Source organism: Hypanus sabinus, chromosome 7, assembly GCF_030144855.1.
Source record: "Hypanus sabinus isolate sHypSab1 chromosome 7, sHypSab1.hap1, whole genome shotgun sequence".
Lineage (NCBI taxonomy): Eukaryota > Metazoa > Chordata > Chondrichthyes > Myliobatiformes > Dasyatidae > Hypanus > Hypanus sabinus.
Genome location: NC_082712.1, coordinates 172504733 through 172523633, shown reverse-complemented (window position 1 = coordinate 172523633; position 18901 = coordinate 172504733). Strand labels below are relative to the sequence as shown.

The 18901-nt window shown below is 40.4% G+C and overlaps 2 protein-coding genes across 11 annotated transcripts in view; one reads left to right on the top strand and one right to left on the bottom strand.

The window, feature by feature from the left end:
* immp1l (inner mitochondrial membrane peptidase subunit 1) overlaps window positions 1–16261 on the bottom strand; it is a 143733-nt gene extending 127472 nt beyond the window's left edge. For 7 of the 9 annotated variants that reach the window (XR_009513363.1, XR_009513367.1, XR_009513364.1 and 4 more), the window contains exons 1-2: window positions 16163–16261; window positions 9022–9082 (exon numbers count right to left, since the gene is read on the bottom strand). The gene's annotated coding sequence lies outside the window, so the exon portion shown is untranslated. The remainder of the gene's footprint in view (window positions 1–9021; window positions 9083–16162) is intronic. The other 2 variants (XR_009513369.1, XR_009513370.1) reach the window with 2 other exon arrangements.
* A 149-nt stretch (window positions 16262–16410) lies between these two features.
* elp4 (elongator acetyltransferase complex subunit 4) overlaps window positions 16411–18901 on the top strand; it is a 222454-nt gene continuing 219963 nt past the window's right edge. For both annotated transcript variants that reach the window (XM_059976123.1, XM_059976122.1), the window contains exon 1: window positions 16411–16564. In XM_059976123.1, coding sequence (XP_059832106.1) covers window positions 16429–16564 — 136 coding nt within the window. In that variant the 5' untranslated portion in view covers window positions 16411–16428. The remainder of the gene's footprint in view (window positions 16565–18901) is intronic.

Below are 18901 nucleotides of genomic sequence, written 5' to 3'. Positions count from 1 at the left end.
CCTTAAAGCCTGAAAGAAAAAGTGATGTAAAGTGGTTTCAGGAGGCAATTCCGGAGAGAATCCCATTATAAACAGTATAAAGGCGGGGAAAATGGAATCATCTTCTTTGAGATCATAGTCTCCAACACATGCTGTGAGATACTTATGAGTATCCCAAGAACCAAAATACCTTGTTTCGCTGCGCAGCTTGTCACAGAAGGAAGTAGGAACACATGATAACTCACTCTACATTCAGGTGATACTACAGCTAATCTGATTTACAGAGCATAAAACTTTAATCGGTAAACACAAATGCCATCACATACCAGGAACGAGGAGGGAAAAGAGGCTTTGCAATACAATGGCAGATGTCACTAAGAAGATTAGGAGCACAAATAGCATTGGATGCATGCAATTCTTTCCCCTTTAATTATCAATCACTGCAGAGTTAATAGAAGAAGCTTCTCAAAACATACAAGACCTAGGTTACCCACAACATAGTGTTTTCAACCATTTATAAGATGTACATTCAATTGAGACACTTACTGTAACTCATATTAACAGCTGAAGAGACTACCAAAACATTATTTTAATGACTCGACCTACTGTTTCTGACCAACATGCCTATACTTCATGAACATTATCCTCTTAATAATGTAGCATTTGCCAGTGACTATAAAATTCTAAAGGCTCTAGGAAGTTAACAGCAAGGCCGTCAATAGTCTGTTTTGTTCAGCCTCAAGTGCCCTTGTATGTAATTCAAACCAAGTACTGTAGGTTCCAATTTTCTGCCATTTCTCAAAATCACAAACTATGAATGTGAATGAGCTTGTGAGCTGCTGAAGCATTCCTGCTATGGCAGTTAACTATCTGTCAGCTGTGGCAATGTTCTTTATTTTCCCACTGCCCATACTATATTTAACATTGTCCAACTACTCGTGACAAAAGGCACATAATAAAATTCAAAGCTTTTATGCAATCCTTCGAATTTCTGTCTCAGTGGCTATTCTGCATGCATATTCAGCGAAGCACAGTTGTAGACACATAGCTGGATCATTAGTATCTTTCAGAACCAGGGAATGTGGCACGCCTCTCTTTCTTCAGTCCTTTGTCCCACATTTTGGTCTCTCAGGATTAACAATCTTGTCACTACTCCAAAGCTTAAATTGTCATGTAAAGACAACCATCAGCATTTCCTCAATTTTCGCAGCAATCGACCAGACACAAGAGCAGCTTTCCAGCCGTCCCTTCAGTCAGTGCTGATGTGCAGCGTAGGAAGTCTTAGAGAAAAAAAAATGAAAAAATTATGAAAATATTGGTTGAGGGGAGCGGCTGGTATTGGGAGCAAGGAAACAAAACAGAAAATAAAGAAATTCATGTAATTAAGAATCTCCAGCTTTGATGGCGTTCTTTGTTTGGCTGATAAAGTGTTGATTCCCTGCCATTGTGCTGCATGCTGTGCACTTGCAAATTTGTAGCGTGATTTGCGCGTCCACCATATTGGAAAGATGACAGCACGTGCAATGTAGAATAGGGAAATCTTAACATCAGTCAGTGCACAATGCTGATTTGACACAAGTGCTGCCTAATTGGACCTCAAGGAAGCAGCTAATGTGCTGTTAACCTTGCATGGAGAACCCAACATTTAGCAGCAGGACCACATCCCCCTTTGACACTTTTTTTTTAAATGATCATCAATTACATCCAAGTTTGTTGATGATTTATTCGAGGAGAGTAACTTACAGATTAATCTCTCTCTCAGATGATTTGAAATTGTATTGAGTTTTATATGAAATAAAGGCATTCCTTCTGAAAGGGAAAATTAGTAGCAAGGAATATCATTGCCACTAAGAAAGAAAAAAGTGTTATCAGAAAATAATTCATGTAATGAGCTCTAGGGGCATGATTGAATCAGGCATTTGTAAAGTAAGGTGACAAATAAATGAGGCAAAGCATGATACGAAGCCACTATCCATAATAAAGAAGGTGGATTAATCTGACATTGCTCCAAACATGATGGATTTAATTACCTCCCTCTTTCTGATAAACTTCTATAATTCCAAATATAAAAACAGCTATTGAATAAATTTTACAGCTATGTGTAAAAGAATTGATACTACTTCCCAGTAATGCAAAAGCGACAGAGTTCTAGTGCATAACTGGCAGTTTATTGTTAGTATTTTTTAAGAAATATAAAGAGTAAAGATTACATTTGTCACATAGAAACGTTGACACATACACACACAGTGAGATGCGTTGTTTCCATCAAATCAAATCAGTAAGGATTATGCTGGGTAGTCCGCAACTGTCGCCACGCTTCTGGTGTCAACAAAGCAAGACCACAATGGCTAACCCGTACATCTTCGGAGTGTGAGAGAAACCGGAGCACAACTAACACAGTCACAGGCAGAACGTACAAATTCCTTATAGGTAGTAACAGGAATTGAACTCGGCTCAGGGATCGCTGGTGCCGTAATAGCATTATGCTAACCACTCGTCTAACATGCTGCCTGATATTATCAGGAGTTTACTTTTACAGGTAACAGTCATGTCATTCAGGTCCATTACATTCAAATACAAAGCAGAAATCTGATACAAATAAATAAAACTATAAATACAAGTTTTTATAAATACATATTGGAAATACAATATAAATACAAATTGGAAAATCAGGAAATGCACAGCAAGCCCAGCAACATCTGTGGACGCCTGCCCACCGCACCCCCCCCCCCCCCCCACACACACACACCCCCGGCCATTCCCTTTTCTCTCTTTTACCTTCTGGGAGGAGATACAGGGGCTTAAAAGCTAGATGTGCAGACTTAAGACCAGTAACTTCCCCACTGCCTTTAGCCTGTTGTAATTATTATTATTATCAAGTATACTGTTTACTCTTGGAGCTTCATGCTTCTGGGGGAAAAGGTGCTGGCTATCCACTCTATCTATGCCTCTCATAAAGTTATACACTTCCATCAAGTCATCTCTCATCCTCCTTCACTCTGAAGAGAAAAGCCCTAATTCGTTCAAACTTTCCTTGTAAGACATATTCTCTAATCCAGGAAGCATCCTGGTAAACTTCCTCTGCACTCTCTCTAAAGCTTTAACATCCTTCCTACAATAAGGTGACCAGAGTGAATACAATATTCTGGTCTAACTAGAGTTTTATAGAGCTGCAACATTACCTCATGGCTTGTCAACTCAATATCCAAATTAATACGTCTTCATAACCACTCTATCAACTTGCATGGCAACTTTGAAACACCCATGCACTTGGATCCCAAGATCCCTCTGTTCCTTCACACTACTGAGAATCCTGCCACTAACCTTGTACTCAACCTTCAAGTTCAATCTTCCAAAGTCACCTCACACTTTTCTGGGTTGAACTCCATCTGCCATTTCTCTGCTCAACTCTGGATAATCTTCCAGATTATCCACAACACCACTAACATTCATGTCATCTGCAAACTCACTAACCCACCCTTCTACTTTTTTATCCAAGTCATTCATAAAAGTCACAAAGAGTAGGGGCTCCAGAACAGATCCCTGGAGAACACCACGAGTCACCAACCTGCAAGCAGAAATGCTACGTCTACTACAACTCTCTGCCTCTGTGCTTCATGGCTTCCTGGATGAGCCTAACATGGGTAACCTTGTCAAACGCCTTACTAAAATCCTTATACAACACATCCACTGCTCTACCTTCATCAACATGTTTGTCACCTCTTTGAAAAGCTCAAATTAGACTCGTGAGCATGACCTGCCCCCCCTTAAATCCATGCTGACTATCTCTAATAAACTATACTTCTCCAAATGCTCATAAATTCATTTCCTAAGAATTCTCTTCATTATGTCAGTTTGATCACCATTGACATAATATTCGCTGATCTATAATTCCTAGGATTGTCCCTATTACCTTTCTTAAACAATAGAACAGTGCTCGCTATCTTCCAATCCTCTGGTACCACTCTCGTGACCAGGGAGGATGCAAAGATGATTGTTAATCTCTCCCCTCACTTCCTGAGGTAACCTGGAGTAAATCCTGTCCAGTCCCCAGGGATTTAATTATCCTAATGACTTTCAGAAGCTCCAAAACTGCCACTTTCTTGCCATCAACATGGTCCAGCACATTAACCTTTTCTACACTGACCTCACATTTGTTGAAGTCCCTCTCCATGGTGAACACTGAAGCAAAGTAGTCATTAAGGACCTCCTACACCCCTCTACCCCTTTATCTCTGAGCAGTCCTATACTCACTCTGATCATCATCCTGTTCCTTACATATACATAGAATGTCCTGACATTTTCCTCTAATCCTATTTGCCAAGGCCTTCTTACGTCTCCTTTTAGCTCTCCTAAGTCCCTTCTTAAGCTTCTTTTTGGCTACCTTATAATACTCAAGATCCTGCTCTCATTTTTGCTTTGTAAACTTTAAAAATACTTCTTTCTTCCTTTTCACCAAACGTCAGCTTCGCTCATCATTCATAGTTCTATCACCCCATCATTCAAAGCCCCATGGAAATGCTCCCAAAACAACTGCATTTCCTAGAGAACATCTGTTTCCAAATTACACTTTCAAGTTCCTGCCAAATGCCATCATAGTTAGCTCTTCCCAAATTAAATTTCCCATACCGTTTCTTCTTATCCATGGTTATGCTAAAAGTCAGGGACTGTGGTCATCATTTCCAAATGCTCGCCCATCTGGACATTTACAAAGACAGGTATGTGAAAAGGATCCAAGTCACCCCAACCACAAACTGTTCCTGCTGCTACCATCTGGGAAACACTACCACGACATAAAAGCCAGGACCAACAGGCTCCAGGACAGCTTCTTCCACCAGGCCATCAGACTGATTAATTCATGCCAATACAACTGTATTTCTATGTTATATTGACTGTCCTGTTGTACATACTATTTATTAAAAATTACTATAAATTGCACATTTAGACAGAGACATAACGTAAAGATTTTTACTCCTCATGTAAATAAAGGATGTAAGTAATACAGTAAAGTCAATTCAATTCAAATCAATCTGTCACCTTGTCACTTGACCAGGCTCAATAACTTGTACTAAATCTAATATGGTCTCTGCTCTAGTAAACCTGTTTACATACTGTAGCAGGAACTCTTTCTGGACACATCTAACAAATCCTGCCTCATCTAAACAATTTACATAAAGGAATTTCCACTAACTGTTCTGGCACTGTGGTTCCCATCCCCCTGCAACTCAAGTTTAGACCCCACCATGCAGTATTCACAAACCTTCCTGCTAGGATATTAGTTCCCCTCCAGTTCAGATACAAGCCATCCCTTCTGCACAGGTCACACCTTCCCTGGAAGAGAGCCCAATGATCCTAAAATCTTATGCCCTCACTCCTACACCAACCCTTTAGCCACATATTAAACAGTATAATCTTTCTAGTTCTGGCTTCACTACATATGGCACGGGGAGCAGTCCTGAGATCACAACCCTGGCGGTCCTGCTCTTTAACTTGGCACCTAACTCCCTGAACTCCCTATGCAGAACTTCATCGCTCATCCTACCCATGTCATTGGTGCCTACATGGACCAAAACTTCTGGTTGTTCACCCTCTCAATTAAGAATGCCGAGGATTCCTGGATCCTGGCAACCGGGAGGCAACATACCACCTGGGAATCTCGTTCTCACCCACAGAACCTCCTGTCCATCCCATTAGCTAACAAATCCCTATCACCACGGTGTGTCACTTCTTCCTACTTCTTTTCTGAGTCACAGAGGCAGACTCAGGTGCCAGACTCATCCACCGAGACTTTCCTCTGATAGGTCATTCCCCCCCCCCCCCAACCCCCCATGACAGTATCCAGTGATATACCTGTTGTTGAGGGGGAAGCCATAGGACTACTCTAGATCCTTAACTCCTTTCTCCTTCCTGACTTTCACCCAGTTTCCTGTGTCCTGAACCTTGGGTGTAACTACCTCTCTATATGTCATTAGCCTCCAGAATGATCCAGGGTTCATCCAGACCCAGCTCCAGCTCCTTAACACGTTATGTTAGAGGCTGCAGCTGGATGCACTTCTTGCAGTTGTAGTTGTCATGGACACTGGAGGTCGGTCACCTGCCTTCTCTTAACCCGCAAGAGGAACATTTCACTATCCTGCCTGTCATCCCTCCTGTCCTAGCTAAGCAGATCTAAAATAAGAGAATGAACACAAGGTTTTCTTTCCTTTGCTTTCTCTGAGTGAAGCCTCTCCTAGCTGAAGCTCGAAGAGCTAAAGCCTTAAGATTACCACTCTGACTGTGTCCACTCAGACAGCGGCCACTGCACTTACCCCGCCTTCCTTTAATTTGCTTTTATTAATCCATCCCGAATTCCAATTGGTCACTGGTCAAAGCTCTATTATGCTGCTGCGACACACTCCTGCCTTTTATTCTCGGATGGTAGAACTGATTAAGTCCCATCCTCTCCAAACTTCCAATGTCTGGATTGGCCGCTGGTCAAAGCTCTATGTCAGAGATAAGTTTTTATGCAAATAGCGGTAGGTGCATGGAATGCCCTGCCGGGGGTGGTGAAGAGACAAATACATTAAAGGCATTTAAGAAACTCTTAGATAGGCAGATGGATGCTAGAATAATGTTGGGCTATGTTGGAGCAAAGGACTAGATTGATCTTAGAGGTTTAAAGGTTGACACAAAATCATAGGCTGAAGGGCCAGTACTGTGCTGTAATGTTCAATATTCTCGCTACTCCATAAAATCCAAACGTATCCGAAAGATATAATTTTAACATTTAGTTTATTCCATTGAAGTTGATGATGTTCTTGTCTATGCCTTGTGGTGCACTGGGTGACAACCTTGCCATACATTTCTCAGTTTTTTATGAGACCAAGTTGCCAGCTCAACACTCAACCTAGCACAGACAGGCAGTGTGCAAGGAGCCAGCTACATTCAGACCCGGGACCACTTGCCTTGAAGTTCAATGTGGATGCCACTACACCGCCAGTCAGCTATTCCATTGAAGTGGTACTGGGCTACACTGGAAGCTACTGAATCATCATTTCTCTGCCACTTTTATTTGATCTTAAGATAAGGAGGCAAAACACAGGAAATTATAGTCCTGTTAGCCCAACTTCAGTGGTTAGTTAAGATTTTAGAGTCCATTATTTGGAGCAGCACATTAGTGTAGTGGTTAGCACAACAATTTACAGTACCAGCGACACAGGTTCAATCTCCACCGCTGTCTGTAAGGAGTTTGTATGTTCTCCCATGACTGATCAAGTTTCTTTCCACAGTCCAAAGTTGGACCAGTTGGTAGGTTAAGTGTTTATTGTAAATTATCTTGTGATTAGGTTAGGGTTAAATTGGCTTTACTGGGCGGTGCAGCTCAAGGGACTGGAAGGGTCTGTTCTGCGCTGTATCTCAATAAAAATAAATAAAAACTATTAAGAATTAAACTTTAGAGAAGTTGGAAGTACCTGATAAAATAAAGCCAAGCCAGCACAATTTTGTTAAGATCTTGCCTGACAAATCTGTTAGAATCCTTTGATGAGGTTATAAGCAGGTTAAGCAGAGTCCATGGCCCTGGATTTTTGATATGATGCCACACACAAGGTGCTAAACAAGAACCTGTGGTATTACACAAATGACAACTGGCATGGATAGAAAACTGACTGACTGAGAGAAATCAGAGAGTGAGGATTTCCAGAATTGCTGCTGGTCTCTAGTGGAGTTCTTCAGGGCCCAGTATAGCAACCATAATTTTTCACTTTATACATGAATGATCTGGATGAAGGAACTAATGGCATTGTGGCCAACATTGTAGACAATACCATGATAGGTAGAGGAACAGATGATGTCACAAAGAGAGGAAATCTGGAGAATTCGGATAAGTTGGAAGCCTGGGCAAAGAAGTGGCAGATGGAATACAGTGTAGTGATGTGGAAGGTTACGAACTATGGTAGGAAGGAGTAGCCTAGTTTCTAGATGAGGAGAAAATTCAGAAATCAGAGATGCAAAGGGACTTGAGAGTCCTAGTTCAAGATTCCCTGAAGGTTCACTTGTAGGGTGAGTCAATAATAAGGAAGAAAAATGCAATGTTAGCATCCATTTTGAGAGGACTAGAAATACAGGCAGTCCCCGAGTTACGAACATCCGACTTATGGACAACTCGTACTTACAAACTGAAGAAGGAGACCGCCGTTTGCCATTTTAAGTCAGATTGTGACGCCGTCCGCCATTTTAAGTCGTTGACGTCGACACTGTGTTGAGTGTTTAACTTTGCATTTGGCTTATATTTTTCTTAGTAAGATTCACCCAGACACCGCCCCCGCCCCCGTTCCGGTCGGATGGTGGCACAGTGAGATCAGCACTGGGCTCGAGATCGGAGGTTCGATCCAGTGACAATTCGCTCCCGTGCTGGGTTGATGTTGATCCAGTGACTCCTGCACCATCCATGCCGGGTTGATGTCAAGCTCGCAACTCGACACCGTTAAAAAAAAACACTGCCGCCTCCAGTTTAAATACCCACGCGGTATATTGTGGAGGATCAAATACCCAAACTCAGCACAGCCCCCACTTGTCCCATTTAGCCTGTCTTAGTGAGGTGGACCTTAGGACCCGGCAGACCCCGGGACCCGCCGCCCACAGTGTTTCTGCTCCGTTGATGGGGTGCGGTGGTCCTTAGGACCCACTGGACCTCGAGATCCAGAACGGCTCGGATCCACCACCCACAGTGTTTCTGTTCCATTGACAGGAAGCGATCACGATTGAAAATAAAGTGGAAATAATAAAGTGTTTGAAAAGAAGTGAAACACCATTGGTTATTGGAAGAGCGTTAGGCTACAGTCGGTCAACGATCGGAACAATTTTAAAGGATAACGGATAAAGTGAGAATAAAGGAGTATGTGAAACGCCCTGCCCTGATGAAAGCTACAATTATTAAACAGTAGCTTAATTATTGGAATGCATACGTTTCTTAAGTGTTTTATATGCATAGAAAGGTAAAAAATATACTATATACTAAGACCTAGATGCTAAATAATACCAGATGTACTTGTTCTGACTTACGTACAAATCGGGACTTAAAGATGGACTCAGGAACGGAACTCGTATGTAACCCGGGGACTGCCTGTATAAAAGAAAGAATATATTGCTAAGGCTTCATTGGCATTGGTCAGATTGTATTTGAAATATTGTGATCAACTTTGAACCCTACATCAAAAGAAAGATATGTTTGGCCAGGAGACAGTCCAAAGAAGATTCACAATCATGATCCCATCAATAAAAAGCTTAACATGAGGAGCATACGATGGTTCTGGGTCTCTCTGGAGTTTAGACAGAGGAGGGGGGAATCTCAATGAAACCTGCCAAATACTGAAAGGCCTGGATAGAGTGGGCATGGAGAGAATGTTTCTTTTTAGCACAGGGGTTCCCAATCTGGGGTGCATAGACCCCTTGTTTTGTGGTGTTGGTCCACGACATAAAAAAGGTTGGGAACCTCTGCTTTAGACATCCCACCCTGCAAAAGTTCATTTCAGGGAGGGAACATGCCAGCCCCTCCACCCCCCCCCCCCCCCCGTCAACCTCCAAGAGTTTATGTAGTGATTTTGTCTAATCTGTAAACCAAGTTCAGTATATGCAGAAAATATGATATTAAAATATGTACTTATATAATATTATATTATCATGGAGTCTTTTTTTTATTCTATTACAACTTTAAGCAATTCTACAGTGAGTTTGGCTTCATCACATGGGACATCAATAGTGTAGCTCCTTAGCAGCTAGCCAGCTAGTTTAAATAACGTCAGCTATGCTAATGAACAAATGATACCTGTTAAACTCACCTCAACATGTCTTTTACAGTCATTTAACCCAACATGGGCAATAGAAAAGTCACTGTTACAAACAGTGCAGTGAGCAACACTGTGATTATTTTCTACCCCTATTAGGCAGGCGTACACTTTAGAGTAGTCTGGGGTGAAGTACATCTTATATTTTCTTTTTGGCATGGCGCAACAGGACACTAAACTGAACTGATGGAGGGAGAGGGAGAGAGAGAGACATCGACTGTAATGCCCACCCTCAGAGAAAACTGATTGGTCTACTTAGCACGATGGGAGACCAAGCAGGATGCTCCCTCTCGCTCTTCCTCTCCCTCTCCCTCTCAAAAAAAAGATTTCTGGGATATTGCATATAATTTGCAGGCATCAGGGAGCTGCTATCAATATGAGGGAGACTCCCAGAGCTTCCAGGAGAGGTGGGATGTCTGGCTTTAGTAGGAGTCTCCAGGATCTGATAACAGCCTCAGAATAAAAGGACATCATCTTAAAACTGAGATGAAGAGCAATTTCTTCAGCTAGAGAGAGACAAATCTGTAGAATTCATTATCACAGAGGGTGGTGGTGGTGGCTAAGTCATTGAATGTATTTAGGCAGAAATCTATTGTCTATAAATTGGTAAAGGTGCTAAAGATTACAGAGAGAAGGCGAAAGAATTGGGCTAAAAAAAAGCCATAATTGAATGGCAGACCTGACTGGAAGGGCCAAATGGCTTAATCCTGTTCCTATAATTTATGGTCTTATGTTCTCATAAGATGATCAAACATGAAGTAATTTCTTGTTCCCATGTACATGTGCTATCTGTTTATTTCACAATAGGATCCATGTTGACCAAACTTCTAGTCTGGATATCCCTAATATATTTGCCACTTAAAAAGGTATTTTCACATTGCCCATACATAAGAAAATATCATCTACTAACTGAATCCTTTACAGTGCACATCCACTTCAAACCCTTTTATTTATGTGTTAAGAAAATGGAATTGTCCAGTAATTTGAATTAAACAGCTGGAATAAAGCAGCACTGGAAGCTTTTTTAAAGCACATTTGAATCATCCAGTGATTCAAATTAAGTGATTTCAAATTGACAGGAGTAGTCTGTATAATGAATCCTAAATGTCATTATCCCTTTGCCTGTGGTTCCATATTTTTCAATTTACTGTTGACAAGTGACAAGATTAACATCCCTCACCATAATGTACAGAACTGTATAATTACAAATGACCTCACTGAATTTAATTCAAGCACTGTGAAACATGTATTATAGCATATGGTCTGAAGCAATCTGCAAATGTGCAAACTTCTTTTACAATGTAAATGTACATTAAAGTAAACCATGATCTAATGAGTTTCGGGTCATTTTCCTTTGATTCTGCTTTCCATTAGAATCCTGAATATACAGGTCTCCTTATTTCAACATAATTCTTTCTTCTACCTGTAGTCAAGTGGTCAGGAAAAAAATTCAGTCAGAATCAACAGCACACATTTACAAAAAAACTTTTATAAGGTTAATTGAACTTTTACTACCCACACTGAAATTTCTAGACACAATATGTAACATGGAAACTTTTGCATCAGACATTACGTCACCTGTTACTTCTAGTATTTAAAAAAATGACATATCATCATATCATTGTAAATAAAATAATATGCATAGTTCTGTCTGGGGGAATTACCTCAGTAATAGATGTTGCACCAAAATCCGTATCCATACTGGGACCTCTGTTGCAATAGTACCACACACACACACACACACACACACACACACACACACACACACACACACACACACACACACACCTTATATGAAAGCATGGATAGGTAGTTTGTAGATGACATAAACATTGATGGGTTTCAGATAATATCAAAAATTACCAAAGAATACAGAGGGATATAGAATGTTTAATGAGATGGGTGGTTGGGCAGAGATAGGTTTCTACCAAATGAGGCAATTGCAAATCACTTCTGCAGAAAAATTTGCCAAGAACAATCATAAGGCCATGATCACCCACGTCACACAACATGGCACATAATGATGATGATGATGGCAGATATGGACAAAGAAATGTCAGATGGAGTTTAATCCAAAAAGTATGACATGAGCACTTTGGGAGTTCAAATGTAAAAGGAAAGTTCACTATTAATGCCAAAAATTTTGGATGAAATTTATAATACTCAAGCAAACACTTTACTCATAAATCAGTAATAAATGATTAACATTTATTATTCTGATTTTAAATATTTTGTCTGAGAATATCCATGATATAAAGTATGATTTCAGAATTGCTAAATGTCAGATTTTCAGATTTAGAATGTGATATAGATTTGGGGAAGAAAGCTTGAACTGATGGATGATATTTCCATTTGCATCATGTCTGTCTTTTTAGATAGTGGAGGTCACTGACAAATATCAGTGCAATACATAAAAATATACTACAAATTACAGTAAGAAATATATACTAAAATAAATAATGCAAAAAGAGATGCACCTGTCCATCTGCAACTACAATATTGTGGAGCTGTTCCTAAGTTTTATAACAAACAACAATTTGCCCTTATAAAAAATGTTTGAGTTATAAAATATAAACAAACAAAAGTTAGATCCTTGGCCATGTAGACACCAGATATTACGTAGCCAAATGTATCAGAAAGTCTTTACATAAGAAGCAAGAATGAGAGGGTTAAGGTGAGAGAGTATTTTTTTTATTGAGATACAGCACCAAACAGGCCCTTCCGACACAATGAGCCATACCGCCCAGCAACCCAACTATTTTAACACTAGCTCAATCACAGGACATTTTACAATGGCCAATCACCCTACTAACCAGTATGTCTTTGGACCATCACACTAACTGCTACACTACTATGGTGCCCACGACAGAATGCCAAAGCAGTTGCGGACTAGGCTGCCAGTGTTGATATTAAACTGAAGTTGGCTTTTGGTGGGTCACGGTCCTGAGTAAGCTACCATATTCATTTTTTTTCAAATTTTTCTTTTCTATACATATCTGGTGTCTCCTTTACATCTCTGTAGATGCAATCTAAGCAGTTCAGAATTCTTTTTATTTCTGATTTTCAGCAAATGTTTTGTTCAGCATCCGAGAGTTACAGCATTGTTATTTATGCCTTCATTGATTTACATCTATTTACATTACAGGTATGATTAACAAGTATTCACTCCCTCTCTTGTGCCACACTGTTAACATTGGTGTCATTTGGGTTCTCTGGATCTCCCCTCTGATACTGACATTCCATTTGTACTACCCACATTCTCTGCAATTACTGACAAGCTTGCTGTCTGTCTTTTCCAGTTCTGAAGATGTGTTGATGTAGACTGCTTCACACAGACTATTGGCAAAGGTGTTCTGGGATTTTATTCCAACATTATGAAGGATTTAACTTTTCCAAATAATGATAATGAGATATGTGGAATGAATGCTGAAAGAGATGGACTTCCCATGCATCTTTTCTTTCTATAATGGAGGTCATGGGTTTAAGAACTCCTGTCCAATAGGTTCTGGTAACATGTATCTTCTAAATGGGACATCATGAAGATGCCCTGATCCAATAATCTGTAAATGAACTACCGATCATACAAGTTGCATCATCCTGGATACCGCTGGAAGTTTTTTCCGGAGTTGTTAAGCCTGCACTCATCCAGGAACAAAACTGTCAGGATGAGGCTACATTCAGGCTGTAGGAGAAATGCGATATATTCCATCTGGGTTGACTTCAACCTGACGGCATACACATTGATTTCTCTAATTTCAGGTAATTTCTTTCCCTTCCCCTTGTTCATTCAACATTTTACCTTCCCAACACTTCTCTCCTCACTTTTCCATCATCTCATTCTGTACCCTTTCTTCTTCACTTTCTCCCATGGTCTACTCACCTCTCCTATCCTTCTTCTTCAGCCCTTTCCCTCTTCCACCTATTACCTACCAACTTCTTAGTTATTTGACTTCTCCAGTTAAGTTTCTGGTTAAAGGTCATGACATAAATGAAGGTAACACTTGCCTCAATAGCAGTAGAGAAGCTTTTGTTTATCGATAATGTGCACCTTGTCACTTATCAACCTAAGGTGAATACTGTCTAGGCCTTGTTAAACTTAGGCACAGATTGAAGATGGAAATTGGTACTTCTGACTGAGATAAAGCAGCTGAGAACCTTACACTGAGAAATCCCGGCAGCAATTAGATAACTGATATCCAACAACACCAACTATTTTCCTTCGTGCTGGGTATCATGCCAAAATCTGAGGCAGACTCTATAAGCTCGTCACTGGAATTCATCTCCTTTCATTCTGTTTGCTCGAATGAAGCTGTAATGAAATCAGGCAACCCCTTGGTCCTGGCAGAATCCAGAAGAGGCAACATTAAGCAGACAGCTGGTCCAGAACAGTGTAGTTTGAGTTTGAACAAGTTTGGCAGCTTTGGTTTTATTTTATTGAGCAATGCCACTGGTATGCCAATCATAGCTACCTTGCTACTTCCAAGCATTGTCCAATAAGGTGAAGTGATTCAATATCTGAAAGAGACTTTCAGGCCTACGGCTTTTCTGATTACTCTAATTTGCATGCCAATCACAATCAATATGGAAAACTGGACCACTGGACCACCACTTCCACCTGGCTTTCTGCCACTGTGACATCAGCTCTGATGTCTCAGTACTGCAGGTAGATGATGATGGCAGAGACAGAACACTGGTTTAAAAGCATGATTTGGAGAGCCTAACTATAACATGTTGACACAAAGGTACTATACCAATATTATTCTTCTTATAAGAAGCATAGATAGATGATACAAAGCTTAGCAACTTAGTAAAGAGTAGGTAAGATTATAAATATACTTCTGGATAACACACAAGATATTACTGGAATGGGTGCATACAAAACATAACAAATGATAGAGTCTGGAAACTGCATACTGCTTTTCTAAAAAAAATCTTATAATCTCACAACAAAATTATAATTCTATTATCTTGTGTCCATAATTTTATTATAGTAATAACCAGCACAACCTTGTCTGTTTGATAGAACAAAGATGAGAAAATGCTCAAAATACTGAATAAGTCAGACAGACTGTTTAGACATATATAATTAATATTCTGGGCAAATTACTTGCACAGACAGCTTCTGATAAAAGGCCATAATCACCTCTGCAGATGATTGGTATATCTAGCATTTGCAGTTTTTCATTCGGAATTCCAGCATTTTTGTTTATCAACAATTTCAAAGAACTGTGTAAATGTCATGGGCACATGTATAAACAATTCTGTAAAGCACTGACGAAGGTTCTCGGCCCGAAACGTCGACAGCGCTTCTCCCTATAGATGCTGCCTAACCTGCTGCGTTCTACCAGCATTTTTCGTGTGCTGTCTGTAAAGCACAGCTTTCAAAAATAATTAAATGAAGAGTTTCTAAATATCAATAAATTATTATAAAGAGCAGCAAACAGTAGAAAAAAAAACTAAATCAAATCAAAACTTCGTGTGACCTCCATTTGCCTTAACTGCATCAATTCTCTCAGGTGCACTGTCATGCAGTTTTATAAGGGACTCTGCCGTTAGGTTGTTCCAAGCATCTTGGATAACTTATCACAATTCTGCATACTTAGGCTGTTTCGCTTGCTTCTGTCACTCCAGGTAATCCCAGACAGCTTCGATGATGTTCTATCCGAAACGATATTTTAAAATATCTACGTTGCCTAAGACTTCTGCACAGTACTGTACGTCACTCTGCACAGAAGTACTATGAGTATGTTCGGCTTTATAATTCAATTAGAGACACAAGACAGACCGCAAATGCTGAAAATCTGGAGCAACTCAGAGCATCTGTGGTGAAAAATGTACAGTCGACGTTTCAGCCCGACAGGCTCAGCATTTTGTGCGTGTTGCTTATAATTCAATTACTTTAGCTCCAGTTCCAATCCATACCACGCTACCTTCCAAGTCAACGTCAAGTTTATTGTCATATGCACATGTATGAGCAGGTGCAGTGAAAAACTTACTTGCATTATAGGTATATTGAGTAGGCAGCATTCACAATAAAAACATGGAGGTGAAAGTCGCCAACTGTATTTACTTAAATTAGTCTTATGCGAGGGTACTGAACGTTATTTTTGCAAATCGATTTTGCAGTCTCGCTCAAAGGTACACAAACGCGTGCATTCTGGGATTTGTAGTTTCAAAACATATCCCAGCACCCATTGCCCACAAGCGTGCGCATTTGGCCTAGGAGCGTTTATTGCAACCGTGACAGTTCACAACCATTCAGTGCATTTAGAAGTTTCAAAGCATTTAAGTTCAATGCTTGTTAACAGAATATGTATAAACTAACAACAGTGCTTTCAAACGTTAAAAAATGAAAGTACCTTTATCTTCCAAAACGTTAGATAAACAATGCGTTAACAAAGTCAATCGTACTTTCAGTGAAAGAAGACAGCAGCAGCAGCGTGTGAAATGGGCGGAGCAGCCGGGAGACGGGAGTCAATCAGAAAGCAGCTTAGCAGCGTTGCCGGCGAAGAGCGTTTGCAACGCCTGCTCTGATTGGTGCGATCTGCGCCAGGGCTTTCCGTTGGCTCCGCCCCGCCACGGAGTCCCCGCCTCCCCTTACCCATAATGCTACCGGCTCAGGAAGATGGCGGCGCGCTCGGGCACGAGCTTCCAGCGGAGGGCCCGCAATCAACGGACGTCGGTGCCGGGAACCCGGCCGTCGGTGCATAACGGGCAGCTGCTGCTCTCCACCGGGGTGCCTTCCCTTGACTACGTGATAGGTCAGTGTAGCTGGGTATACCAGGGCGAACACCAGCCCGCAGGGGCTTCGACCCAGGAGCTGTTAAATATCACAGCTGCATCCCGGTGGAAAACACCATCCAGTAGCTCAGCAAAGCCCTTCTACCCATCTGAGCAAATCCCGGCTACAATCTGTATTTATACAAGAAGAAGATTCACGGCCATTTGGCCCGTCCATTCTGTGCTGGCGTTTGACCTAAACTTGATCTTCCTCTTTCATCTTCGTTGTTTATCTCAAGCAACACACACAAGATGCTGCTGAAACGCTGACTGTACTGTACACTTTTCCATAGATGCTGCCTGGCCTCGAGTTCCTCCAGCATTTTATCTGTGTTGCTTAGGATTTCCAGCATTTCCAGATTTTCTCTTGTTTGTGGTTGTTCATCTCAAATCTATCGTCGCTCTTCTCTATTCCTTGCTGTCCTGACTACTTGTCCAATCTCCCCTAAAAGATATTATGAATTTATGAATATTAAAATATATTTCAATTGATGTTGAAAGCTATGCTCTATCTATTATTATACTATTTGTTTATAAATATTCTTATATTGGGCAGAAATTCTGTTGTTTTTTTTTCTACCCTTGATGTTATTGACTAGCATGTAATTAAATTCGTTCCCCTTAAATGCAACTTTTATATCAAGCTTTCTTTGACTCTGCATACTTTTCTAATGCATTTCTATGTAGGTGTGGAAATGCTTTTGCATCTGCATGAATCTGAGGTGGCATTACTTTTTTTCCCGTTTCTTTTAATTTATTTTTATTCATGATTAGATGGGTAGAAACTTAGAATGAAATATTTTTTTTTGTCCCAAGTGAATGTTTCATTTCCTAGCCATTAAATCCATTCCACTCTGATCTCTGAGCCCAAAGCAGACAGCAAATTTGCTAGCATTTTTGACACTGGGATGTGCAGCAGATTCCCAGCAATTAATTCATGCTATCACTAAGATTGTCACTTGTGTTTCTTCTGCCTCATTTATTATCTCCAGCCAATTTGCTCCCAGGTTTCTTCCCACATTGTACCTTCTGTAAATTTGAAATTATTCTAAATTTGTTGAAGAAAAGCTATCTTGGCAGTAAAACATCACATCAGCAGCCACTGACTTAATTTCTCAGTTTTAAAATTCCCTTTCTTGTATTCATCTCCCTCTTATCCAGCCTTGCTGTCCTCTGATATACATTAAAGTTTTAGTCATGCCAGACCGATGCAGTTTACAGATTATTGGATGTTATTCCTACAAGTACCCAAAACACTTTGAAAATGTAATACATTTTTCAACAAACCTGATGAATTTAAAGAAATAAAGGGTATTAGAAATAAAATCCATGATGTTTCAGATTACAAGACCTTGCTATTGATTGTAAACCTAATTCTGGTATTCTTGACATTTGTTATTGTGTTTTATGGTGCATCAAGTATGAAAGATAAGCCTCCTCCTCATATCCACACCTATTAAATGCAGGTAGAAAGGCCATGCTCGTGTATACTGACTAATTTTTTCATCATTAACCAGAAGTGTTAACAGTTTTACTACCTTGCTATTGGCCAGAATTAAGAAGTTATATTAACTGCATGGCTGCTTGTTGAGGTTTCTTTGTGTCTAGAGCATCCCAGTCTGGAATAGTTGCAGAGACAGATTTTTGCAGAGAAGTACGGGTAAAACAAATTATCAACTACCTATGCAGATGAAAACTTATGAGGCTATGTGAAAATATTTTCATTGTTTCAGATCAAATATTTTGGATATCATATCCCACCTATCTATGACAGTTGAGATACCTGGTGCAGAAGAAGGTGGGAGGTAGAAGTTGATAAGGTGCACTGCTTCAGTGTGCTCCAGATAAATGATCTTGGGCTCCCAGTGCGATCCCAAATGCTCCTCCATTTTGATTGACCTTAGGCCAGGGATTCCCAAAAACTTATTGAAATGTCCTTTGATTAGCTGATAATCTCTTACTGTATTTGATTTTGTTTTCATGACATTTTCTGTCAGGTATTCACATGGCCTGTTTATCCAGGCCAGCTGACTCTGTGGCATGGTAGCGCAGCTTTTAGCAAGCTTTACAGTCTCAGCGACCCAGATTCAATTCCCAGCGCTGACTCTAAGGAGTCTATATTCTCCTCATGACCACGTGGGTTTCCTCCCACAGTCCAAAGTCATGTCAGTTGGTAGCTTAATTGGTTATTGTAAGTTGTCTTGTGATTAGGCTAGGGTTAAATTGGGAGTTTCTGGGCAGCACAGCTAGAAGGGCCTATTCTGTACCGTATCAAAATAAAGATAAATAACCTGGTACTGGGATTGTTTACCTTGGAG